This window comes from Haliotis rufescens, unplaced genomic scaffold (genome assembly GCF_023055435.1).
Source record: "Haliotis rufescens isolate VD_foot unplaced genomic scaffold, xgHalRufe1.0.p SCAF_21, whole genome shotgun sequence".
NCBI classification, from domain to species: Eukaryota; Metazoa; Mollusca; class Gastropoda; order Lepetellida; family Haliotidae; genus Haliotis; species Haliotis rufescens.
Window position 1 is genome coordinate 637,939 of NW_025963902.1, and position 21,639 is coordinate 659,577.

Below are 21,639 nucleotides of genomic sequence, written 5' to 3' on the forward strand. Positions count from 1 at the left end.
CACAGAAGGACAAAGTGTCCATTAGGCGTTCAATGGTATGCATTGTGTCTGTCTTGGAAACTAGTTCCTTAACTTTGTCTACAGAAGGACAAAGTGTCCATTAGGCGTTCATGGTAGGCATTGTGTTTCTGTCTTGGAAACTAGTTCCTTAACTTTGTCTACAGAAGGACAAAGTGTCCATTAGGCGTTCATGGTATGCATTGTGTTTCTGTCTTGGAAACTAGTTCCTCTGCTTTATAGCTGCCACCATGTAGCTTGAATATTGCTGGGTGGCATTAAACAACAAAGACACTCTATGCTTCTGATGTCACAAACACTTTGCTGAAGAATAATTTAAATTTCCAATATGAAACACCTTTATTACTGGGATGTTGCTCGATACAGGATGTCACTAGCCAATCATGAGGGTGGGGACGGCGTAAGGGAGTGGGGTTGTGCTCTGTTTGGTTGTCGGGTTGAGGTCAGGGGTCAGCATCGGAACCGCCTTCCCGGGTCGACAGTTGCCTAGATTTAAAGAATTGGGCAGAAGTTGATGTTCCCATCTTCACATGTGTTTTACAACATTAGGATATTCTTTTTATAACGCAGTCATGTTGCAAATATCAAAACTTCCTTGAGATACCATCATCAATACATCATGGATTTGAATACACTCCTTCCCCTATTGTCCATGAGTACATATATCCACTCTTCTTAACCAACCAATCAAGCCACGGCCTAGATCCAGGGAGAGGGAAAGCAATGAGGGCTCAGATAACATCGGCAATATCTGCCATAGCCTGAGCGTCTACTCAACACACTGCTTCAAAGTCAAGCCATGGTAGGGTTCGCACAAAGTCCATGCACGGAGTAGGGGTCGTCTGACTTGTGTGAGGTATACACATTACCTGACTGAAATAGATCCACGCCAGCCACACGCATGTCGTCTGAATGTATTCATGGGTGATGGGAGGCGCACGGGTAGCCTAGTAGTTAAAGTGTTTGCTTGTTCACGCCGAGGACCCGGGTTTGCTTTTCAACATAGGTACAATGTGTGAAGCCCATTTCAGGTGTCCCCCACCGTGATATTGCTGGAATATTGCTAAAAGCAGCGTAAAACCATACTCACTCACTCATGGGTGATGGAGGAATGTAGTGTAAAGAAACCCAGGCATTTTCTCGATCGACATGAATAGAAAACTATTTTCCTATCTACAGAAACTATGGTACCTATAACCTTTTGTGTCCATGGCACTGTTCCACAAAGCGAACCGATCTCCATGTCCTACAGCGGGCACGATGACAGGTGTGCGCTACAGGGATGACATTCTGAATATGTATGTATGCACCGTATGCTGGTGCCATCGGTCCGGACTTCATCCTCATGGATGATAACGCACAACCTCAGCGTGCCAGGGTCGTTGATGCCTACTTAGAGCAGGACAACATTGTCTGCATGGAGTGGTCAGCCGGGCTACCATATCTCAACCCTATCGAACACGTGTGGAACGAGCTTCAGATCACCCTCTCACGACGCACTGCCCTTACGGCAGCTCTACAGGAACTCGGCAAAGCGCTTTCAGAAGAGTGAAACATTCTTCCCTTGGCAACTATCCAGACACTTATTGGGAGCATGGGACACACACACATTGTGGGACATTGTGGGACATACACATTGTGTATGTTGTTTACCACCTTATCCCCAATATTCCATCAACATCGGGGGCGGTCGGGTAGCCTAGTGGTTAAAGCGTTCGCTCGTCAAGCCGAAGACCCAGGTTCAAATCCAGACATGGGTACAATGTTTGAAGCCCATTTCTGGTGTCCCCCGCCGTGAAATTGCTGGTATATTGCTAAAAGCGGCGTAAAACCAAACTCACTTACTCACTCACTCACTTACTTCACCAACATCATGGTGGCATGTAATTAAATAAGTTTGGACCAGATAAGCCAATGAGTGAAAACCATCAATCGCCATCGTGGTACGATGAAAGGCAATCAAGCCACAATCTGATTACCCGATCCATTTCAGTCGACAAACATGAGGTGCTTGGGACCTGCTCCAGAAACCACTGGGGCTGTATCCTTCATGAACATGGGAAGCCGTACTAAGAGGAAGCCATCCAGCGACACCCTAAGACACACTAGCACATGACGTTACTCAAAAACGTTTCAGCGGGATCCTTTTTCACAAGTGGTATAACTACCGTTTATCGAACGTGTAGAAAAACAAGCGTGACGCTAAAAGGATGATGACTTAAGCAGCGCTTGTAATGAACGGTCAATGGACACCTTTAATGCAGAGTTTTGGGAATCCCTTTCTGTAAGCACTTGGACATTGTGAAGCCAAAACGGTTGGATGTGATGGTAATGGATTTATTTAGAACAGAAACATGACAATGTCCCCCGGAAAGGTATATGGTGGTTCGTGTCCAAGGAGCGGCAATTCGTCATTTGATAGGACACTTAATCAGTCAGTTCATCAGAAGTATGCTGGCGGGGTGTCAACATCCTTACACATAGTTGACATAGCCAATACCGACTGTCAAAATTAATGCAGGTGCATGCACGGCTAAATATAACCGCTCTCAGTCATCTTTCCCGGATTGTAACCACGTGATCAAAATGATATTTATCGCCCGCAAAATGGATATTTCTTGAAAATTGTCATTACTGTAAATAATATTTCTTATCGCCGGAATTGCTCGTTTACATTGAATAATAACTAGCATACATACAGCTATCTTCGTTAATTATTTATCCAGATAATTCGTGATTCTCTTGCAAGTGGCGAGGACTTTATAGTGCTGGCATATTATTATACCATGCCTCGGTTTAACATGGATACCCCACTCAGACACAGTATACTGACTCTGAGCTGACAAGTGCTTGTTTTATCCCCTAAATGCTGAGCGCCAGGCAAGGTAACAACGAGTATCATGTTTTTACGTCTTTTGGCATGCCACGGTCGGGATCGAACCACCGGTCTCCGGGCGAATGCTCTATCCACTAGACCACGGCGGCTTTATAAGACGAATCGGGCAAAGTGACCTTCAGTTTCCTGGATCCAACATCTTTCGGTATTTCCAGTTTGCAGTACTTCGTAATATTACCACTCCTTAATTTTTATATATATTACTAATAAGCAGTACTGAAGTGATAAGACCCGTGAAAATCCGGAGTAGAATAGGTAATCTACAAAAAATGCTTGTCGAAAGAGACGACTAACGGGATCGGGTGGTCAGACTCGCTGACTTGGTTGATGCATGTCATCGTATCCCAACTGCGTGGATCGATGCTCATGATGTCAACCACTGGATTGTCTGGTCCCGATTCGATTATTTACAGACCGCTGTCATATAGCTGGAATATTGCTGAGTGCGGCGTTAAACAACAAACAAACAAACAGAGGTGATTATCAGATATTACCAGTACTTCCTCCTTTGGAATTGAAGAACCCATTCCAGACACAGTGGAGGTCGTCCCCGCAGGGACACCGGAAGTTGTACTTCCCGTCGGGTCTGATCCCGGGCGCCATGAAACAGTCTGAAGAGTGCAGGAACACAGCAGCGTAAACATAGGCTCCGTAGCTCACCTGCTGAACTATCAGCCTAAACCGTCAGTCGACAGGCTGTCTAAAGGTATGAAAAGGGCCCGTTTTGGACCAAGTGTTGTGCACAATTGACAAAAATGAAAACATTAAGAAATCATTAAGAAAACTAAAGGGCGTGTTTGTATGAAATAGTGTTTGTTCATTTTAGCACTGTCACGTTTCAGTCATGTGAAAATGACCGATGGACCAAACTGTGCCGGCGCCCATATTAAACCTTGTCTTTTCAACATGAAAAGACTATTCCTGTATATAGACGCGTGCCGCGTCGATGCGCACTTGTGGTCATAAGCACTGATGTCGTGGTTGCAGCAAGACTCTGGTACTAAGCTACATAGATATATACATGTAATTTTGAAAGTTAGCTATTATGTCAGATATTGCTGTCATTACCGTCCTAGACACACGACCATCCTGGACACACAATCATCCTAGACACACAACCATCCTAGACACACGACCATCCTAGACACACAACCATTCTAGGCTCACGGCCATCCTAGACACACGACCATCCTAGACACACATTCATCCTAGACTCACGACCATCCTAGACACACAACCATCCTAGACACACGACCATCCTAGACACACAACCATTCTAGGCTCACGGCCATCCTAGACACACGACCATCCTAGACACACAATCATCCTAGACTCACGACCATCCTAGACACACAACCATCCTAGACACGCGACCATCCTAGACACACAATCATCCTAGACTCACGACCATCCTAGACACACAATCATCCTAGACTCACGACCATCCTAGACACACAATCATCCTAGACACACAACCATCCTAGACATACAACAATCCTAGACACACGACCATCCTAGACACACAATCATCCTAGACTCACGACCATCCTAGACACACAATCACCCTAGACTCACGACCATTCTAGACACACGACCATCCTAGACACACAATCATCCTAGACTCACGACCATCCTAGACTCACGACCATCCTAGACACACAATCATCCTAGACTCACGACCATCCTAGACACACGACCATCCTAGACACACAATCATCCTAGACTCACGACCATCCTAGACACACAATCATCCTAGACTCACGACCATCCTAGACACACAATCATCCTAGACTCACGACCATCCTGGACACACAATCATCCTAGACTCACGACCATCCTAGATACACGGCCATCCTAGACAAACATTGATCGTAGACACACAACCATCCTAGACACACAACCATCCTAGACACACAATCATCCTAGACTCACGACTATCCTAGACACACAATCATCCTAGACTCACGACAATCCTGGACACACAATCATCCTAGACTCACGACCATCCTAGATACACGGCCATCCCAGACAAACATTGATCGTAGACACACAACCATCCTAGACACACGACCAACCTAGACACACGGCCATCCTAGACACACAACCATCCTAGACACACAACCATGCAAGACACACGGCCATCCTAGACACACAACCATCCTAGACACACAACCATGCAAGACACACAACCATCCTAGACACACGACCAACCTAGACACACGGCCATCCTAGACACACAACCATCCTAGACACACAACCATGCAAGACACACGACCATCCTAGACACACAATCATTCTAGACACACGGCCATCCTAGACACACAATCATCCTAGACACACGGCCATCCTAGACACACAATCATCCTAGACACACGGCCATCCTAGACACACAATCATCCTAGACACACAATCATCCAAGACACACAACCATCCTAGACTCACGACCATCCTAGACACACAATCATCCTAGACTCACGACCATCCTAGACACACAATCATCCTAGACACACAACCATCCTAGACATACAACAATCCTAGACACACGACCATCCTAGACACACAATCATCCTAGACTCACGACAATCCTAGACACACAATCACCCTAGACTCACGACCATTCTAGACACAGGACCATCCTAGACACACAATCATCCTAGACTCACGACCATCCTAGACTCACGACCATCCTAGACACACAATCATCCTAGACTCACGACCATCCTAGACACACGACCATCCTAGACACACAATCATCCTAGACACACAACCATCCTAGACACACAATCATCCTAGACTCACGACCATCCTAGACACACAATCATCCTAGACTCACGACAATCCTGGACACACAATCATCCTAGACTCACGACCATCCTAGATACACGGCCATCCCAGACAAACATTGATCGTAGACACACAACCATCCTAGACACACGACCAACCTAGACACACGGCCATCCTAGACACACAACCATCCTAGACACACAACCATGCAAGACACACGGCCATCCTAGACACACAACCATCCTAGACACACAACCATGCAAGACACACAACCATCCTAGACACACGACCAACCTAGACACACGGCCATCCTAGACACACAACCATCCTAGACACACAACCATGCAAGACACACGACCATCCTAGACACACAATCATCCTAGACACACGGCCATCCTAGACACACAATCATCCTAGACACACGGCCATCCTAGACACACAATCATCCTAGACACACGGCCATCCTAGACACACAATCATCCTAGACTCACGACCATCCTGGACACACAATCATCCTAGACTCACGACCATCCTAGATACACGGCCATCCTAGACAAACATTGATCGTAGACACACAACCATCCTAGACACACAACCATCCTAGACACACGACAAACCTAGACACACGGCCATCCTAGACACACAATCATCCTAGACACACAATCATCCAAGACACACAACCATCCTAGACACACGACCATCCTAGACACACAATCATCCCAGACACACGGCCATCCTAGACACACAACCATCCTAGACACACAACCATCCTAGACACACAATCATCCTAGATACTGGGTACATATTGACGCGGAATCACCACAGGGCGCACACAAGCTGCAATACGTACTGGATCCGTTGACGCCAATCTGCTGGCATACCCCTCGGGACACGGCTCTGATGTCCACCCCAGCTGATCGCCTTGTGCCGATGACCACACAACACTGGCCTGCCGGACACTTGCCATATACGTCACACTGGCTCTGGCTATTCGCCCCGACCTGACGAAGAACACGATGAGTCAGTGATGGATGAGCTATATGTCGGGGAAAATCATTCATTAGTATCTGGACTACGCTAATCTCGGTCTAAACCGACATCCAGTGTCTGGTGTTTGAAGCTGCGTCTGTACTAATGGTTTGGGAGGCCTGCGTGGCCCAATCGCCCAAGTCATCGCAATTCGTTGTGAACATGTCTTGGGTTCGAATCTCAGATTTGCCCCGATCATAGTCCTGTGTTTGTCAGCTTCTCTCCGTGCTCATTGGTTTCACTAAAGTGGAAAATGTCTAATACTTGCTTCACTTTAGACGGTTCTCCCACATCAAGCTGATAGGCAGACGTAAAAGGAAAACTGTTAAAAAAATGTGCCAGTAAGCCTTAATCCACCCATGTGTCATTAACTCCGAGACCGCCTCTGTGGTCTTGTGGTAGAGCGTCCGCCCGGAGAGCGGAAGGTCCAGGGTTCGATCCCGGGCCGCGTCATACAAAAAGACGTTAAAAGATTGTACTTGTTGTTACCCTCTCTGGCGCTCGGCATTAAGGGGCTAAAACAAGGACTGGTCGGCTCGGAGTCAGTATACTGTGTCTGAGTGGGGTATTCATGTTAAACTGCGGCATGGTATCTCAGTGAGCTAGCACTATAAATCGGCATCAGTCCGGACTAGTACAAGCAGCCACACACACACACATACACGTGCATGCACGTCGCTATATAAGTGCAATAATCTTGGACGCGACGTAAAACCCAATTTCACCTCACCTCACCTCATTAACTCCGGCAGTACTAACGGTTTAATTACACCATTCTTACATAACATAGCGAGACATAAGCATCATGGAACTTTGGGAAGTTTTAAACCAGTTATAATCACCTGTCACTAACTCTGTTGTTGTGGCCGTTCTGTACAACCCTTGTTAATGATATTATTAAACTAAAGAAACATTAAAAATATAATAAATCATTTGGGATTGATGTAACTATTAGTTAATATGGAGATTAACAGTGTGTTTTCAAGGTACAGCTAGGTTACCTGTAAATATAACCGGGCTGAATTATTGTGATTTGAAACCTCAGATTGACCAATCAGAATCGAGTATTTTCCACATTCATGGTAGAATGAAGGCTTGATACAGCGGGATTTTGTTGTTTAAGTTAAACGGAGAGATACTAGCATCAAAGAAATCAATGGTGGTGTGTCTGTACTCGCCACCCCGACTAGACTTGCACAAGTGTCTAAGACAATAATTATTTGTTTAAGTCATAATTTCTAGATTATATGAATAATAAGAACAAATTTTTCCTTATTATAGACTTAGATACTGTCCGTTATCTAGACTTGCCTATTGTAAGGATATAATTACTGTACATCCATGGACTTGTCATTCAGCACAGCCTTGGAGCAAGGCTACAATTTCACAGGTCATGTCGGATACGTCATCTCGGATTCCATATTGGAATTTCGCGTACGTGACTTCCACGTGACACACACCACCCCGCTGCAGACGTGACACCTCATATTAATGTTTTCAGTGTTTCTATAAACTTTAGTTTTCAAATCAAACATCAAACTATTGTCAGTCGAGCAAACACGTGCTTATCATTATCTTTGACTATCATTGTCCTACGAACTTTATTGCGGTGGAATCTGGCGGTAATTGGGTTAGAGTAGACTACGCTTAGTCTCTGAAAATTTGTAATTTTGATAGAAACAAACAACTCCATATAAATTGAAAAGGAGCCCCAGTGAGATAGGAGATTCAGAACCCGTGGAAAATCCCGACATTGTTACTTCAGGACTAAAGCAGTACGTAAGGTTTGGGCGGAAGGGAAAATAGTTGCTCACGTTATCAACCACTAGTTTCTCTAGTTCGGATTCGATTTTTTACGAGACCCCATTATGCAGATGATATATTTAAATGTACAATCACACTTTCAAAATCCTGAAAATGAAAAAATGAAACAATCTTAAGACATTCTTCGTTACATTTTTGTAATGGTATGTAGTTCTTGTTTCATAATTAACTGGTGTTGTTCCTTAAACTTACCGCCAAGGCAAGAACAACAAACATCAACATGGCGATGTTTACCCTTCCCGTGCGTGGCATAATGCATGCACTTATGTCATGTGTGACGTCACTGCTGATAGCAACTGTCTTGAGTGTTGACATTAGAACTGGGTCACGGGGTCGCGACCAAGGAACGGTCTCCTGCGTGTACACTCCTGCTTCGGTTATTCATTCATAATATTCATTTTGGTCGTCAGTAAATTTCGGGAAAAGAAATAAATAATAAATGTGTGCTTATATTAAAGAATTGACGTTAATATTTTTGTCGTTTTATATTGAGATATAAACGTGAAAAAAGGTGTTCATACTGCATAAATCCGCGTCAATTCATATAAATAAATACGTCAACAATAATAACTTCATAGACTGGTTATTTATTCTTTAACACAATAAACTGTCGACATTGTTCAGTGCAATAGTCCAACACAAGCCCCGCCCATTCTATTATCAGCCAATCAGGAAACAGTAGTCCGTTAGTGGACGTGGCCTAATTTTTCTGTGTGCAAAAAAACCCATTGCTTTGTTAACCAATCAAATGCCACAGAATCACTTTCAATTTCTTTATGTAAATTTAGTTATTTATTCTTCAAAAAACTCAAGCCTGTTTGCAGATTGCAGATCGGATTATTCCGCACACACACACGCGCTTATTTTGCCTAGTATAAACACAGAAAAATTTCTTTAATTGCAAAGCAGTATTATTTAAACAGTATTTTTATTATTTTTTAACAGGGCAGGGGTGTTGCCCAATTGATAAAGCGTCACACCGAACACTAAGGTTCTACCAAGTACGCGTACAATGTGCATGTGCAGTCGATTTTGTACCATTGCCGAGTGTTGGATTTAATCGTGAGTGAGTGAGTGAGTTAGGATTTAACGTCACATCGGCAATATTTCAATATCGTCACGAGACCAATTTGTGCATAAATAATAAATACAGCTTGATTATATAAAAGCGTGTCAACAAAGGACAGTAAAACAACTAGATTATCAACGACAGATTTAATCAGGCTTAACATAGCGTTATTGATAATGTTTTGGGGGCACGGGTGGCCCAGTCGTTGAGTTGCGTCCCCTGGACACGCCAGAAACCAATGATTGTGGGTTCGAATCCCGGTTCACCCCGATTATGTTTCTAGGTTTGTCAGCACCATACCTGTGCTCGTGGGTTTCACCGAAGTGGTAAACGTCTAAGACCTGCATCACTTCGGGCTTTCCTCCCACATTAAGCTGACACGCTGTGATATAACTGGAATACTGTTAAAAGCGGCGTTAAACCCAACTCACTCACTCGCACTGATAATGTTTTTAAAATACAATGAAATACAAACAGCCTAATAGACAGATAGTTCTGCAAGCGTTCTGAATGGATACCATTGGTATTTTAGCATTTAAATATGTCTACGTCTAGTGTGACATCGATGTCAACTTCTGACTTTGGATCAGGCTGTAAAGAATTGCGATGCATCCATAGCTCAAATACTCGATACACGTCTAAGAGTTCGCACACGTACTTCGTATCTTGAACACATAGTTGTTTGGTCGCCTATCGGGCACATTAACCTGCCAGTCTACTACAGTCATACGCTCCGGAAATAACTTATCATTGATAGAATGAGCTTTAACCCGGAAGTGATAACCACATTTATTGTTAAATCACAATTTCGGAGCGTACCTAAATTTTATTATCTAGAAATACGAAGTGTCAACAAGGTCGTTAAAAAATGTTAAATCTAAACTTCCAAAATGTGATGCAGAAGCGGATGTTTGCACGGTATAAAACCCATCCTTTCTTGTGAAGATGTAATACAATTTTTATACGAGAGCATGCGTCACTGTCAGTTGCCCGGGGCAACCTCGTTTGATTGACAGGTGTATGAGCTTGACGTAAACACGATGACAGGTTAAGACGAACCTTTAATGGTCACAGGTATCATTAAAAATATGATGACGTCATCGACCTGCATGTGTAAATGAATGGCGAACTTAACACATTTTCGTCGTTTTATTTTATGTTGCAATGAGCATTTTGTTTACTGTCGTCTGCGTTGTGTCGTCTTGCCCGAGGCTCAATTCCCTCGGGGTATAATTAACAGACGCCATGTTGGCATAACAGACCTTACGTTTATAAATATTAATCTAGTTTATGTTTAAATTTATTTTTAGACCAGAATATTCTCATTTATTGTGGATGTAGTGAGGAAATAGCTTTCCTCTCAAAATATAAAACCAATATCCGACTTGAGATAAGGGGAAATAACTAGGAGGGGGGGGGGGGGGGGGGAGCGGATCTACTTTCAGTCTGTTTCAATGACAGTGTGGTTTACAAAGAATACAGTAAATTACGGTTATAACGAACACGCTTATAACGAACTGACGGATATAACGAACTTATTTTTGGTCCCGACCATGTGTTGTATATATGCTCTATGTATGCTTATAACGAACTACGGTTATTACGAACTAAAATTAGTCGTCCCTCGAGTTCGTTATATCCGTCAGTTCGTTATAAGCGTGTTCGTTATAAACGTAGTTTACTGTATGTATTTGATTTCACTTGAGGGTATCGGAAATTCTGTCAGTCTGCCTCTATGACACTCTGGGCTTCACAAATTGAAAAATGTCAATTGTGTCAAGTCAATCGATGAAATGAACATTTTTGTGACAAGGAGAGCCAAAAACATATATAATAGCATGCATACACATATTCATTAGAGGGTGTTACTGTGTGCTTATAAACTACCGGGCAAACACAGTAAACAGCCATGTTGGTTGTTGGTTAACCATGTAACAAACACGAAATGGTTATTCCATAGTTATGTATATGATACTGGGAACAGTTTGCTGTGTTTCGGCAACTGTTTTCAGCCTGATAGCGTTTTGACAACGTTTCTAATTGTTTGGTCAAATTCAATTTTGAGGTATATACTTTCTTTTGCCTGTCAGTTAAGTTTCGGAACATTTGACAGCGTCCCTATCCCAAAATGACATTTTGTCTTTATTCAGTCGTAACAATGTCATACTCCCATGGTCTTAATACAGAACAAGGACATTAATAGTCCGTGCAAGTGATAGTCTTGTTCATAAAGAAAGTTATTAAAATATTCCTAACACCAAACGAATAATGAAACGTTATATTGATTTCGTTTAGGATTAATTTTATGAGAAAACAAAACATTGATTCATAGATATTTTCATTTAGATTTCGACTCATTACAAACGTCATCTAAAATAATTAATTTAAAGCCTTTCAAACTGTAATAAATCAATAATAATAATTATGACTAACACCGTATACTTCCCTGCTGAGCTAATTGACTATAGCCCACTGTAATTAATTCCCGAATGGGAAGGTCGATATAGAAATAACTCCCTGAGAAGTGTTATGTGTGATAACGTGACACATAGCGAGCTCTGAGTGACAGGTGCCCCCGGGGATCCATCAATCATCAGGGGTAGATATATAGATGAAGGGGGTCGGGACTGTCATTCAATCCCAGACTTCACAACATGGAACTTTACGTGGTCCTCTCAATCGTTGCTCTTGCCGCCATTGTAAGTGTTGAACCTTTGTAAACTGATACTGGAGACGATCAAATTTATCTATTTTATTTTTTTCTGCTGATACTCATTTAACGGTGTGGTGTTGGACCATATGCTATTCGTCAATAATGCCGGACACGTTTTGTTGATGCATCATGAATTGAGACATGGTATTTTATTCCTGTATTGTTGTTGGTGCTGTTTAGCTGGCATGTTGTTCGTAGAATGAACCGGCAGGGCGAAGTGCGAGTGACCGATGTTTTCTTGCTACCACATCGTGGTGGAAATACAGCCAATATTTGTAAATGTCGGGGTTACTCGTAAATATTAGTTTGCAAAGATGAGGTGAGGTGAAATGGGGTTTAACGTCGCGTCCAAGATTATTGCACTTATATAGCGACGTGCATGTACGTGTGTGTGTTTGTGTGGCTGCTTGCACTAGTCCGGACTGATGCCGATTTATAGTGCTAGCCCACTGAGATACAATGCCGCAGTTTAACATGAATACCCCACTCAGACACAGTATACTGACTCCGAGCCGACCAGTCCTTGTTTTAGCCCCTTAATGCCGAGCGCCAGACAGTGTAACAACAAGTACCATCTTTTAACGTCTTTTGGTATGACGCGGTCGGGGATCGAACCCCGGACCTTCCGCTCTCCGGGCGGATGCTCTCCCACGGAGGCGGTCTAGTTTGCAAAGACCATTAATGGATGGACTCAACAGCGATTGTTGGATGATGTTGCTCACCGAGTTCGTGACGTACCCGTATATATGTCGCATGTGGACAGGGAGTGATATTTGAAGTGATGTTAGTCTTGAGAGGTTTTGATATTTGAAGTAATGTTAGTCTTGAGAGGTTTTACGGTACATACTCTTTATGTTTTATTAAATATCACTCGATACTACGGTGGCCCATAAGGGACATGGAGTCTGTGTTTCAATATTTTGATATTTCACTTACTTTTATCGTAACCTTTTGCAAATTAACACAATTTGTCATACAAATATGTGATTAATCATGTATAAAAACAACCGAAAACATGGAAAATGTACTTTCATGTCTTTCATGTAGCTATTGAATCGCTGAAATGTGAAGCGAAAATGTCAAAAACTAAAGTATGGCTAAAGTAATGCCGGTGCGACGTAACATTGTAAATCCCTCCCAGACTCACTTTATACCTATGTATGTATGTATGTATGTATGTATGTATGTGTGTGTGTGTGTGTGTGTGTGTGTGTGTGTGTGTGTGTGTGTGTGTGTGTGTGTGTGTGTGTGTGTGTGTGTGTATGTATGTATGTATGTATGTATGTATGTGTGTATGTGTGTATGTATGTATGTAAGCACGCACGCACGCACGCTCGTATGTATGTATGTTATGTCTATATGAATCTCCTCCAACTTCCAGCAGGGCGTGGCCGGCTCCGGTGACTGTCTGACGGACGCCTACTGTACGAGTGGTCAGTGCTGCTTCCGTGGCGGGTGGCGGTCATCCACAGGAGTCTGTCTTTTGCGTGAGTAGACCTTAAAAATGTTCCTTCCCACTGACCGATGACCAAACATGTGGATTACAATACAAACACACTCGTGCTCGTGATATTTGCTAACGGAAAAAGAAACTGTGCTTCATATAAAGTTCAATAAAAATAGATCATTTATTCTTAAATTAATAAATGCATCTTTCAATACATATTCGTGAAGACATCTCTTCGACTTTAAGCTCGTGATTAACAATATTGCACGTGCATGTTCATGCACGGCGCACAATTAGAGCGCACGATAATTGTTTAAGGATCAGGGACCCGTTTCACAAAGCCATATTAGCACTAAGGTGATCGTAACTTCCATGCTTCAACACTGGCTTACGATATATTGTTAGAAGTTGACTGATGACAAGATAGACACAATTTTTATGGTTAACAACTTCTTTAATACTGGCTGATAGTCGTAGCGCTAAGATCGCTTTATGGAACGGGGCCCAGGTTCTCGCAAACACACTCTAGTTTAATCGTAAATAAATATCGTGGTTAAAGCGTTCGCTCGTCAAGCCGAAAACCCGGGTTCGATTCCCGACATGGGTACAATGTGTGAAGCCAATTTCTGGTGTCCCCCGCCGTGATATTGCTGGAATATTGCTAAAAGCGGCGTAAAACTATACTCACTCACTCACTCACTCCCTAATGCACATTGTATACAGGATGAAGGATATCGGCGCACTGAATTTTAATAATTCTTACCCAGTAATATCATTTCAGTTTCATGCTGTGGCTAGCTCATGTCACAATAATCATTGTTCGCGAAGGGGTCCATTCCGACGTGAAGTTATATCAAAGCATTGTGGGAAATAATTAAGATGGCGTCATCCCTTGTTCGTAACTTTGCTAAATGATTAATGAATGTTAACGTTTGTTTCAGGGCAACTCTTCACACAGTACTGCAATAGCCCACCTAAACCCTGCACAAGCCAGGCGCAGTGTGGAGCTCACGAATGCTGTAAGGAGACTTCTCCAGGAAGTGTGGCAGGAGTGTGCGCACCTCACGGCCTCGAGAAAAGCAGTAAGTTGAGGACCCGTGAACATCCGGGGTAGAATAGGTCTTCAGCAACCCATACTTGCCGTAAAAGGCGACTATGCTTGGCGACTAACGGGATCGGGTGGTAAGACAAAATCCAATGTCTCCGTCAATCAAATGAATGCCGAAAATGGTGTTTTTAACGTGTTAATCACATCGGGGACATATTACTGACGATATTTCATGTCGACATCGATTTATCCCGTGGTTTCAAATAGAACGAAACCTCATTAATCCGGACCCCGTTTATCCGGAAATCCTGCAATCCAGACGGTTACTGTTAACGATTATATGCAATCAAAAGAACATGCCACGTTACACTGAACGATTTCACTGGGAACGGCATTGTGCAGAGTTGCTTCCCTTGGGCATGCAAGAAACCTAGAATCGTGGGTTCGAATCCCGGTTCGGCTTGACAATAACTTTAAGTTTGTCAGGACGACACCCGTGCTTGTGGGTTTCACTGAAGTGGTAAACGTCGGCATCACTTCGGGCTTTCCTCCCACATTAAGCTGACACGCCGTTGGAATACTGTTGAAAGCGACGTTAAAGCCAACTCACTCACTCACTATATTTGACTGAGAAAAAATATTATTTTTCCATATTAACGTTTCCAAGCCACGAATCCAGTCTTAAAACGTTCTTTAACTATTCACGCTCACATTTGTTTTACAACTGATGAGGTAAATGATAACATGATGTGCATACAGATGAATTAACTGCTCAATGATGTATATTTCAGATTGCAGCTTGACCTCGAACCCCAACAACCCCCTCGTCGCCATGTGTTCTTGCGAAATGGGCTTCACGTGCAAACTGCGCCCTGACACACCCAACTCAAATGAAGGTCAGTAGCAGACAAGATATGAATGTACACCCCTCATTGCTTGGTCATTGTTGTCCTAGAGGCGACTAACGGGACGGGGTGTTCAGGCTCGCTGACTTGGTTGATGCATGTCATCGTATCCCCATTTGCTCATGATGTCAATCACTGGATTGTCTGGTCAAAATTCGATTATTTACAGACCGCCATCATATAGCTTGAATATTACTGAGTGCGGGTTTAATAAACAAACAAACATATAGCTGGAATGTTGCCGAGTGCTGCGTTAAATAAACAAACATATAGCTGGAATATTGCTGAGTGCGGCGTTAAACAACAAACAAACAAACATTACCTGGTTGTAGTCACGCCAGATTGATAACGGTGTAAGAATCTACATCGAAAACGTCGCTATATGCAATAAACCAGAAGTTGTTATCATAAACTTATTTTTCTTATTTACTCATCAACTTCTAGAATGCCCATGAAACATTCATAACTGATTATGGAATACTGAATATTGAATTTTTATACAAGTATACATATGTTATCAGACAGACAGACATATATTATAGCAGATGCATAACCTGTTGATGTCATGCATTATTTCAGGAACGTGCGTGTCTCCATTGACTCACGGATGTCGCTCTCACAGTGATTGCCCCAAGAAGAAGTGCTGTACCACATTCGGCGACCATTCCGTCTGTACCACTCCCTCCGGCACTTGTGAGTAGATATACACCAGATATACACCAGATATACAAGATATACGTACTAGATATACACTAGATATACAAGATGTACAAGACAACATCAGATATACAAGATATACTACATGTACTAGATATACATCAGATATACAAGATATACAAGATATACTACATGTACTAGATATACACCAGATATACAAGATATACTGCATGTACTAGATATACATCAGATATATACATCAGATATATACAAGATATACACGATATACTACATGTACTAGATATACATCAGATATATACAAGATATACACGATATACTACATGTACTAGATATACATCAGATATACACCAGATATACAAGATATACTACATGTACTACATGTACTAGATATACACCACTGTCGGAGACCACACAAGATACACACAAAGCATACACTTTAGAGTAAATGTCCTTCTCTAACGGTAACCACCTTGTATATTATCACGTATGCAGAAATACTTTGCGTTTATATTACAAAAGTTAAAACAAACATGCATACGTGGAAATATACCTTTGCACTACCTCCTGAAATTTAAATAATCAGTAAATATACGTATGTACGTTAAACCTTTTAATGAGCACTTTTGCATACCTTTGTAAATACATAGAGATTATTAAAAGAGCATGTGTCATTCTGATTTTACGAAATTACCCATTATTTCTTTATCCTTTTGTGCTCTCCTTCGGAAAAAAACACTGATCACGAACGCCGTTATTCGACATTCGACAGTTGTGGTTTTGTAAAACTGCGTTCGTCATTAGTTCATTTTTCTAAAAGGGGGGGGGGGCTCAAAAGGATTAAGAAATAATGGGTACTAAAGAAATTATTACACTCGCATATGCGTCATACTAATTTTTCAAAACCCGTGAACAAATGCATGTATTACCCTAGCTCTCGCTCGGGAAATACATGATTTTGACACTCGTTTTGTTATATCAGTATGACACACATGCTCGTATGATAATGTCTTTATATGTACACAAACACAAGGGTCCAAATGTGTCCATATACACGAAAGTTAGGTGTTCTCTTGTGTATGGAACAATCGATGTTCACTTCAAGCTTGATTACTTTCCTAATGTTTTTTTCTTTTATTTTCAGATGGAAGGTGCCCCACATAGAGACTGTTGTCGACCATTATACACCCCATCCTGTAATAAATCATGCACATCACACTTGTCTCTTGTTTGTCTATTATTAATTTACGGCTATGGCATCATGAATGTAACATATTACCACCTACGGCACACAACCCAGCAAGGACCACATGCGTGTCTAGCGGACAATTGTTAATTTTGGTGATGTGCTAAGTTTGTTTTCAATATTTGGATTTTCTGAAAATATACAGCTATTTTTGATGTTTTTTCTTCGAATCTTTTAACTGAAACATTTGAGCGACCTATAACTAGAAAACTACTTCATGGATTATTTTCAGATTTAGGGAACAGTTTCCATACTAACAGAAGAGGTGAAGCGCAAAGTTAAATTTTGATATGTGTGTTTTCTGAAAAAATATGATTTTCATGTTTTAAACTTAGAATATATATTAACTTTAAAATTTGTGCGACCTATAACTTAAAAAAAACTTCATGGATTATTTTCCAATTGGGGGTACGATTTCTATACCAAAAGGAGAGGTGCAGTGCCAAGTTCCATTTCGAGAAGTGGACTTTCTGAGAAAATATGTATTTTATCAACATTTGCCATTGTGGTGGCAGTTGAAAGTCATCCAGCTCTTGGGCCATCTTCCAGTCTCTCACCTCCACTCTTGTACCCCGCTCCCCACCTCAAACGGTGGCAGATACTCGATGACAGCGCGGTAGCCAATTTTGTCCATAGTCGCCAACAGAGAATATGTAGTCACGCCTGCAGGGACATGCTGTCTGGTTGTGTGTTTGGTCCAGCCTTGGTATAGTTAAACTTGGAACTTTTCAGCCACTGCAGGTTATTAACATACATAGTTTGTTGTTGACTTCAATCAACGAGGGTGTATGCTCATCATATGGAATGTCCGCAACGTCTCGAAAATAATGCGTACCTCAGCTCTCACATCGTAGTTTCAAACATTGGCACTTTCATTAAAGACGTGAAAGGAGACCCAAGATACCGAGAAGACGGACAGACACCACATGGGTGCGTGTTCTACATGAGCATTTCATTTATTTTCTCTGCCCATGACGTAGAGTGTGTCAAGTGGAGATGAGGTGAAATGGGGTTTAACATCGCCTTGCACGTGTGTATGTGTGTCTGTGTGTGCGTCAGTCTGTTTGTACTAGTGCCGGTTTTATAGTGCTAGCCCACTGAGATACCATGCTGCAGTTTATCATGAATACTCCACTCAGACACAGTATACTGACGCCGAGAAGACCAGTCCTTGTTTTATCCGCTTAAGGCCTAGTGTCAGGCAGGGTACCATTAGGTACCATCCCTTAACGTCTATTGGTAGAGCGGGGCCGGGGATCGAACCCCGGACCTTTCGCTCTCCGAACAGACGCTCTATCCAATACACCACGAAGGCGGTCGATACACGTTGACTAACAGGCAAAACCTTGCTATCTTAGCATAATAACGAGGCGTGGTCTCCATACACACAAATTAAATAGTAGTGTCTCGTTTGTTAATGTGAGCGCTATTATAGACCTGGTAGAGGCGGGGATTTAGAAAGAAGTTTATTTGTTGAGATCAATTTACTTGCAGTTACCTGAAAAAGAAACAGATTGATATTAAAATCAGCAGTGAATGTTTTAAGTCAAAAGATGTATATTTCGAGTACACAAGAGATGACCTGGCTGATTGAGTGTCACCATACTCCAATGTCAATCGTTGCTCATGCTATCAAACACTGGTTTCTGCGGCCCAGACTCGAACATATACTGACTGCGTTGTAAAACAAGATTCACTCATTCTATTAAATACAAACAATGTAATCTTATTGTCGTTGACCACATTGGTGTAACCCAAGGATCACCCAAGTCAAAATCAGGACGATCTTGCGAGGTCGATCCAATTACGTCTAAAGCACCCAAGTTTAAGAAAAAAGAATTGTGGCGATTTTAGGCGACAGTGTCAACCATGGCCTGTTTTCGACCCGAACGTGTCTAACAGTAAACATAACTCATTTCTCTGAAGTAAATATATACTGATTTTCAAACTTGCCATTTCATATACGCTAGCTCATTTTAATACACTACAACATACTTAACATTCTAAAATGACATGTGATAATATTACTATGATAATTTCACATTTTGTGTAAACTCGTTCAGAAGAGATCGTCCAATAATTCGCCTGATGGAGATTCAGGTTTAGAATAGATCCCCAGTAACCTTGTGTGTAAGAGGCGACTACATGGACGGGGTAAGGCTCGGTGACATGGTGGCAGTGTGCTACGGAGGTGTGGATCGTTGCTCATATTTTAAAATCATTAGTCTGTCTGGTCCAGATTCGATTTTGGACAGGCCGCCGTCATATGACATGAACATTGGTGAGTGCGGCGTTAAACAACATGATAATTCGTCATATACTGTCTCACGTACCCATCGCCCCCAGAGGTATGTCGAACTGTCCGTTGCCGGTCTTGCATGGACAGGTGAAGGCCATAGCTTTAGGTTTTCCTGATGGAAATACTCGATACACGTCTAAGAGTTCGCACACGTTCTTCGTATCTTGAACACATAGTTGTTGTTTGGTCTTCTTGTATCGGGCACATGAACCGTCCAGTCTACTACAGTCAGACGCTCCGGAAATAACTTGATAGAATGAGCTTTAACCCGGAAGTGATAACCACATTTATTGTTAAATCACACTTTCGGAGCGTACCTAAATTTTATTATCTAGAAATACGAAGTGTCATCAAGGTCGTTAAAAATGTTAAATCTAAACTTCCAAAATATGATGCAGAAGCGGATGTTTGCACGGTATAAAACCCATCCTTTCTTGTGAAGATGTAATACAATATTTATACGAGAGCATGCGTCACTGTCAGTTGCCCGGGGCAACCTCGTTTGATTGACAGGTGTATGAGCTTGACGTAAACACGATGACAGGTTAAGACGAACCTTTAATGGTCACAGGTATCATTAAAAATATGATGACGTCATCGACCTGCATGTGTAAATGAATGGCGAACACATTTTCATCGTTTTATTTTATCTTGCAATGTGCATTTTGTTCACTGTCTTCTGCGTTGTGTCGTCTCGCCCGAGGCTCCAGTCCCACTCTCCTACCCAGAGTTCCATGCGGCCGGCAGCCAGCCAGCATAGTACCTCTGCCACAGGCCAGCGCCATGTGACGATTCGTCACATCTTTCACAGTCCATTCAAGATATTGCATATGCTTTTCATCCGTTTCATGTTTGACAAGTCTACACATTTTCAAAAACAAATGTCAAAGAATGGTAAACTTTCATTGAAAAAGTATGCAAATACGTAAAAATCTACTTGTTTTTGCGTAGTTATCCTATGTTTACATTGGTTGTACGGCTCCACGTGCTGTCATCGAAGCCCAACGGAGAGCTTGCGACACGGTCACTTTGATGCATAAATATATATTGTCATGCAACTCACTGTCGCAGTTGAAGTAGCATATCTATATAGTTATGCAAAACAATATGTAAAGCGCCCCCAAATACTTGCATTAGTCCGTTCTACACTGATTTCTGAAAAAGCGTGTTTGTTTACAAACAAGCGAAAAGTCCGGTCACGTGATATGCAAATTAGCCTGTGGCAGTGGTGTTATGCTGAGTCACCACTGCGCCGGAGTTCGCTCCAGTCCCTCGGGGTATAATTAACAGACGCCATGTTGGCATAACAGACATAATTGATTACGTTTATTAATATTAATCTAGTTTATGTTTAAATGTATTTCAAATATTCTCATTTATTGTGGATGTAGTGAGGAAATAGCTTTCCTCTCAAAATATAAAACCAATATCCGACCTGTGAAATAACTCGATATGCCGGATCTACTTTCAGTCTGTTTCAATGACAATGTGGTTTACAAAGAATATCATGAAGATCCGTAGCAATTTGTATAATGAATAGAATATCTCTTTGTCAAATAACATGTTTATCTCATCTGCTGACGACAAAGTCAACAGTTAACACGTGACGTTATTCTGAAAATATCAACTTTGTCAGGTCTCTCGGTGAAATAAACATGTTATTTGACAAACAAAATACAAATATAT

General features: G+C 42.0%; 2 protein-coding genes across 2 annotated transcripts; one reads left to right on the forward strand and one right to left on the reverse strand.

Moving 5' to 3' along the window:
- Positions 1 to 338: 338 nt before the first annotated feature.
- On the reverse strand, positions 339 to 8,846 carry LOC124141737. The gene is made up of 4 exons (XM_046509823.2): positions 8,744 to 8,846; positions 6,549 to 6,699; positions 3,409 to 3,525; positions 339 to 504 (listed from the first exon to the last, which is right to left on the reverse strand). Exons 1-4 carry the CDS (start codon positions 8,801 to 8,803, stop codon positions 392 to 394), a joined length of 441 nt encoding a protein of 146 aa, XP_046365779.2. The 5' UTR covers positions 8,804 to 8,846; the 3' UTR covers positions 339 to 391.
- Positions 8,847 to 12,231: 3,385 nt separating this feature from the next.
- Positions 12,232 to 17,624, forward strand: LOC124141736. Its single transcript, XM_046509822.2, has 6 exons — positions 12,232 to 12,319; positions 13,715 to 13,820; positions 14,722 to 14,862; positions 15,620 to 15,724; positions 16,313 to 16,426; positions 17,553 to 17,624. The coding sequence occupies exons 1-6, from the start codon at positions 12,275 to 12,277 to the stop codon at positions 17,570 to 17,572; spliced, it is 531 nt and encodes a 176-aa protein (XP_046365778.1). The 5' UTR covers positions 12,232 to 12,274; the 3' UTR covers positions 17,573 to 17,624.
- The last annotated feature ends 4,015 nt before the right edge of the window (positions 17,625 to 21,639 follow it).

Coding starts and splice junctions, on each gene's coding strand:
- LOC124141737 (XM_046509823.2), bottom strand. CDS start 8,803: ATGCCACGCACGGGAAGGGTAAACATCGCCATGTTGATGTTTGTTGTT. Junction 6,700..8,743: donor TTGTTGTTCTTGCCTTGGCG/GTAAGTTTAAGG, acceptor GTTCTTCGTCAG/GTCGGGGCGAATAGCCAGAG. Junction 3,526..6,548: donor GATTGGCGTCAACGGATCCA/GTACGTATTGCA, acceptor TGCACTCTTCAG/ACTGTTTCATGGCGCCCGGG.
- LOC124141736 (XM_046509822.2), top strand. CDS start 12,275: ATGGAACTTTACGTGGTCCTCTCAATCGTTGCTCTTGCCGCCATT. Junction 12,320..13,714: donor TCGTTGCTCTTGCCGCCATT/GTAAGTGTTGAA, acceptor TCCAACTTCCAG/CAGGGCGTGGCCGGCTCCGG. Junction 16,427..17,552: donor TACCACTCCCTCCGGCACTT/GTGAGTAGATAT, acceptor TTTTATTTTCAG/ATGGAAGGTGCCCCACATAG.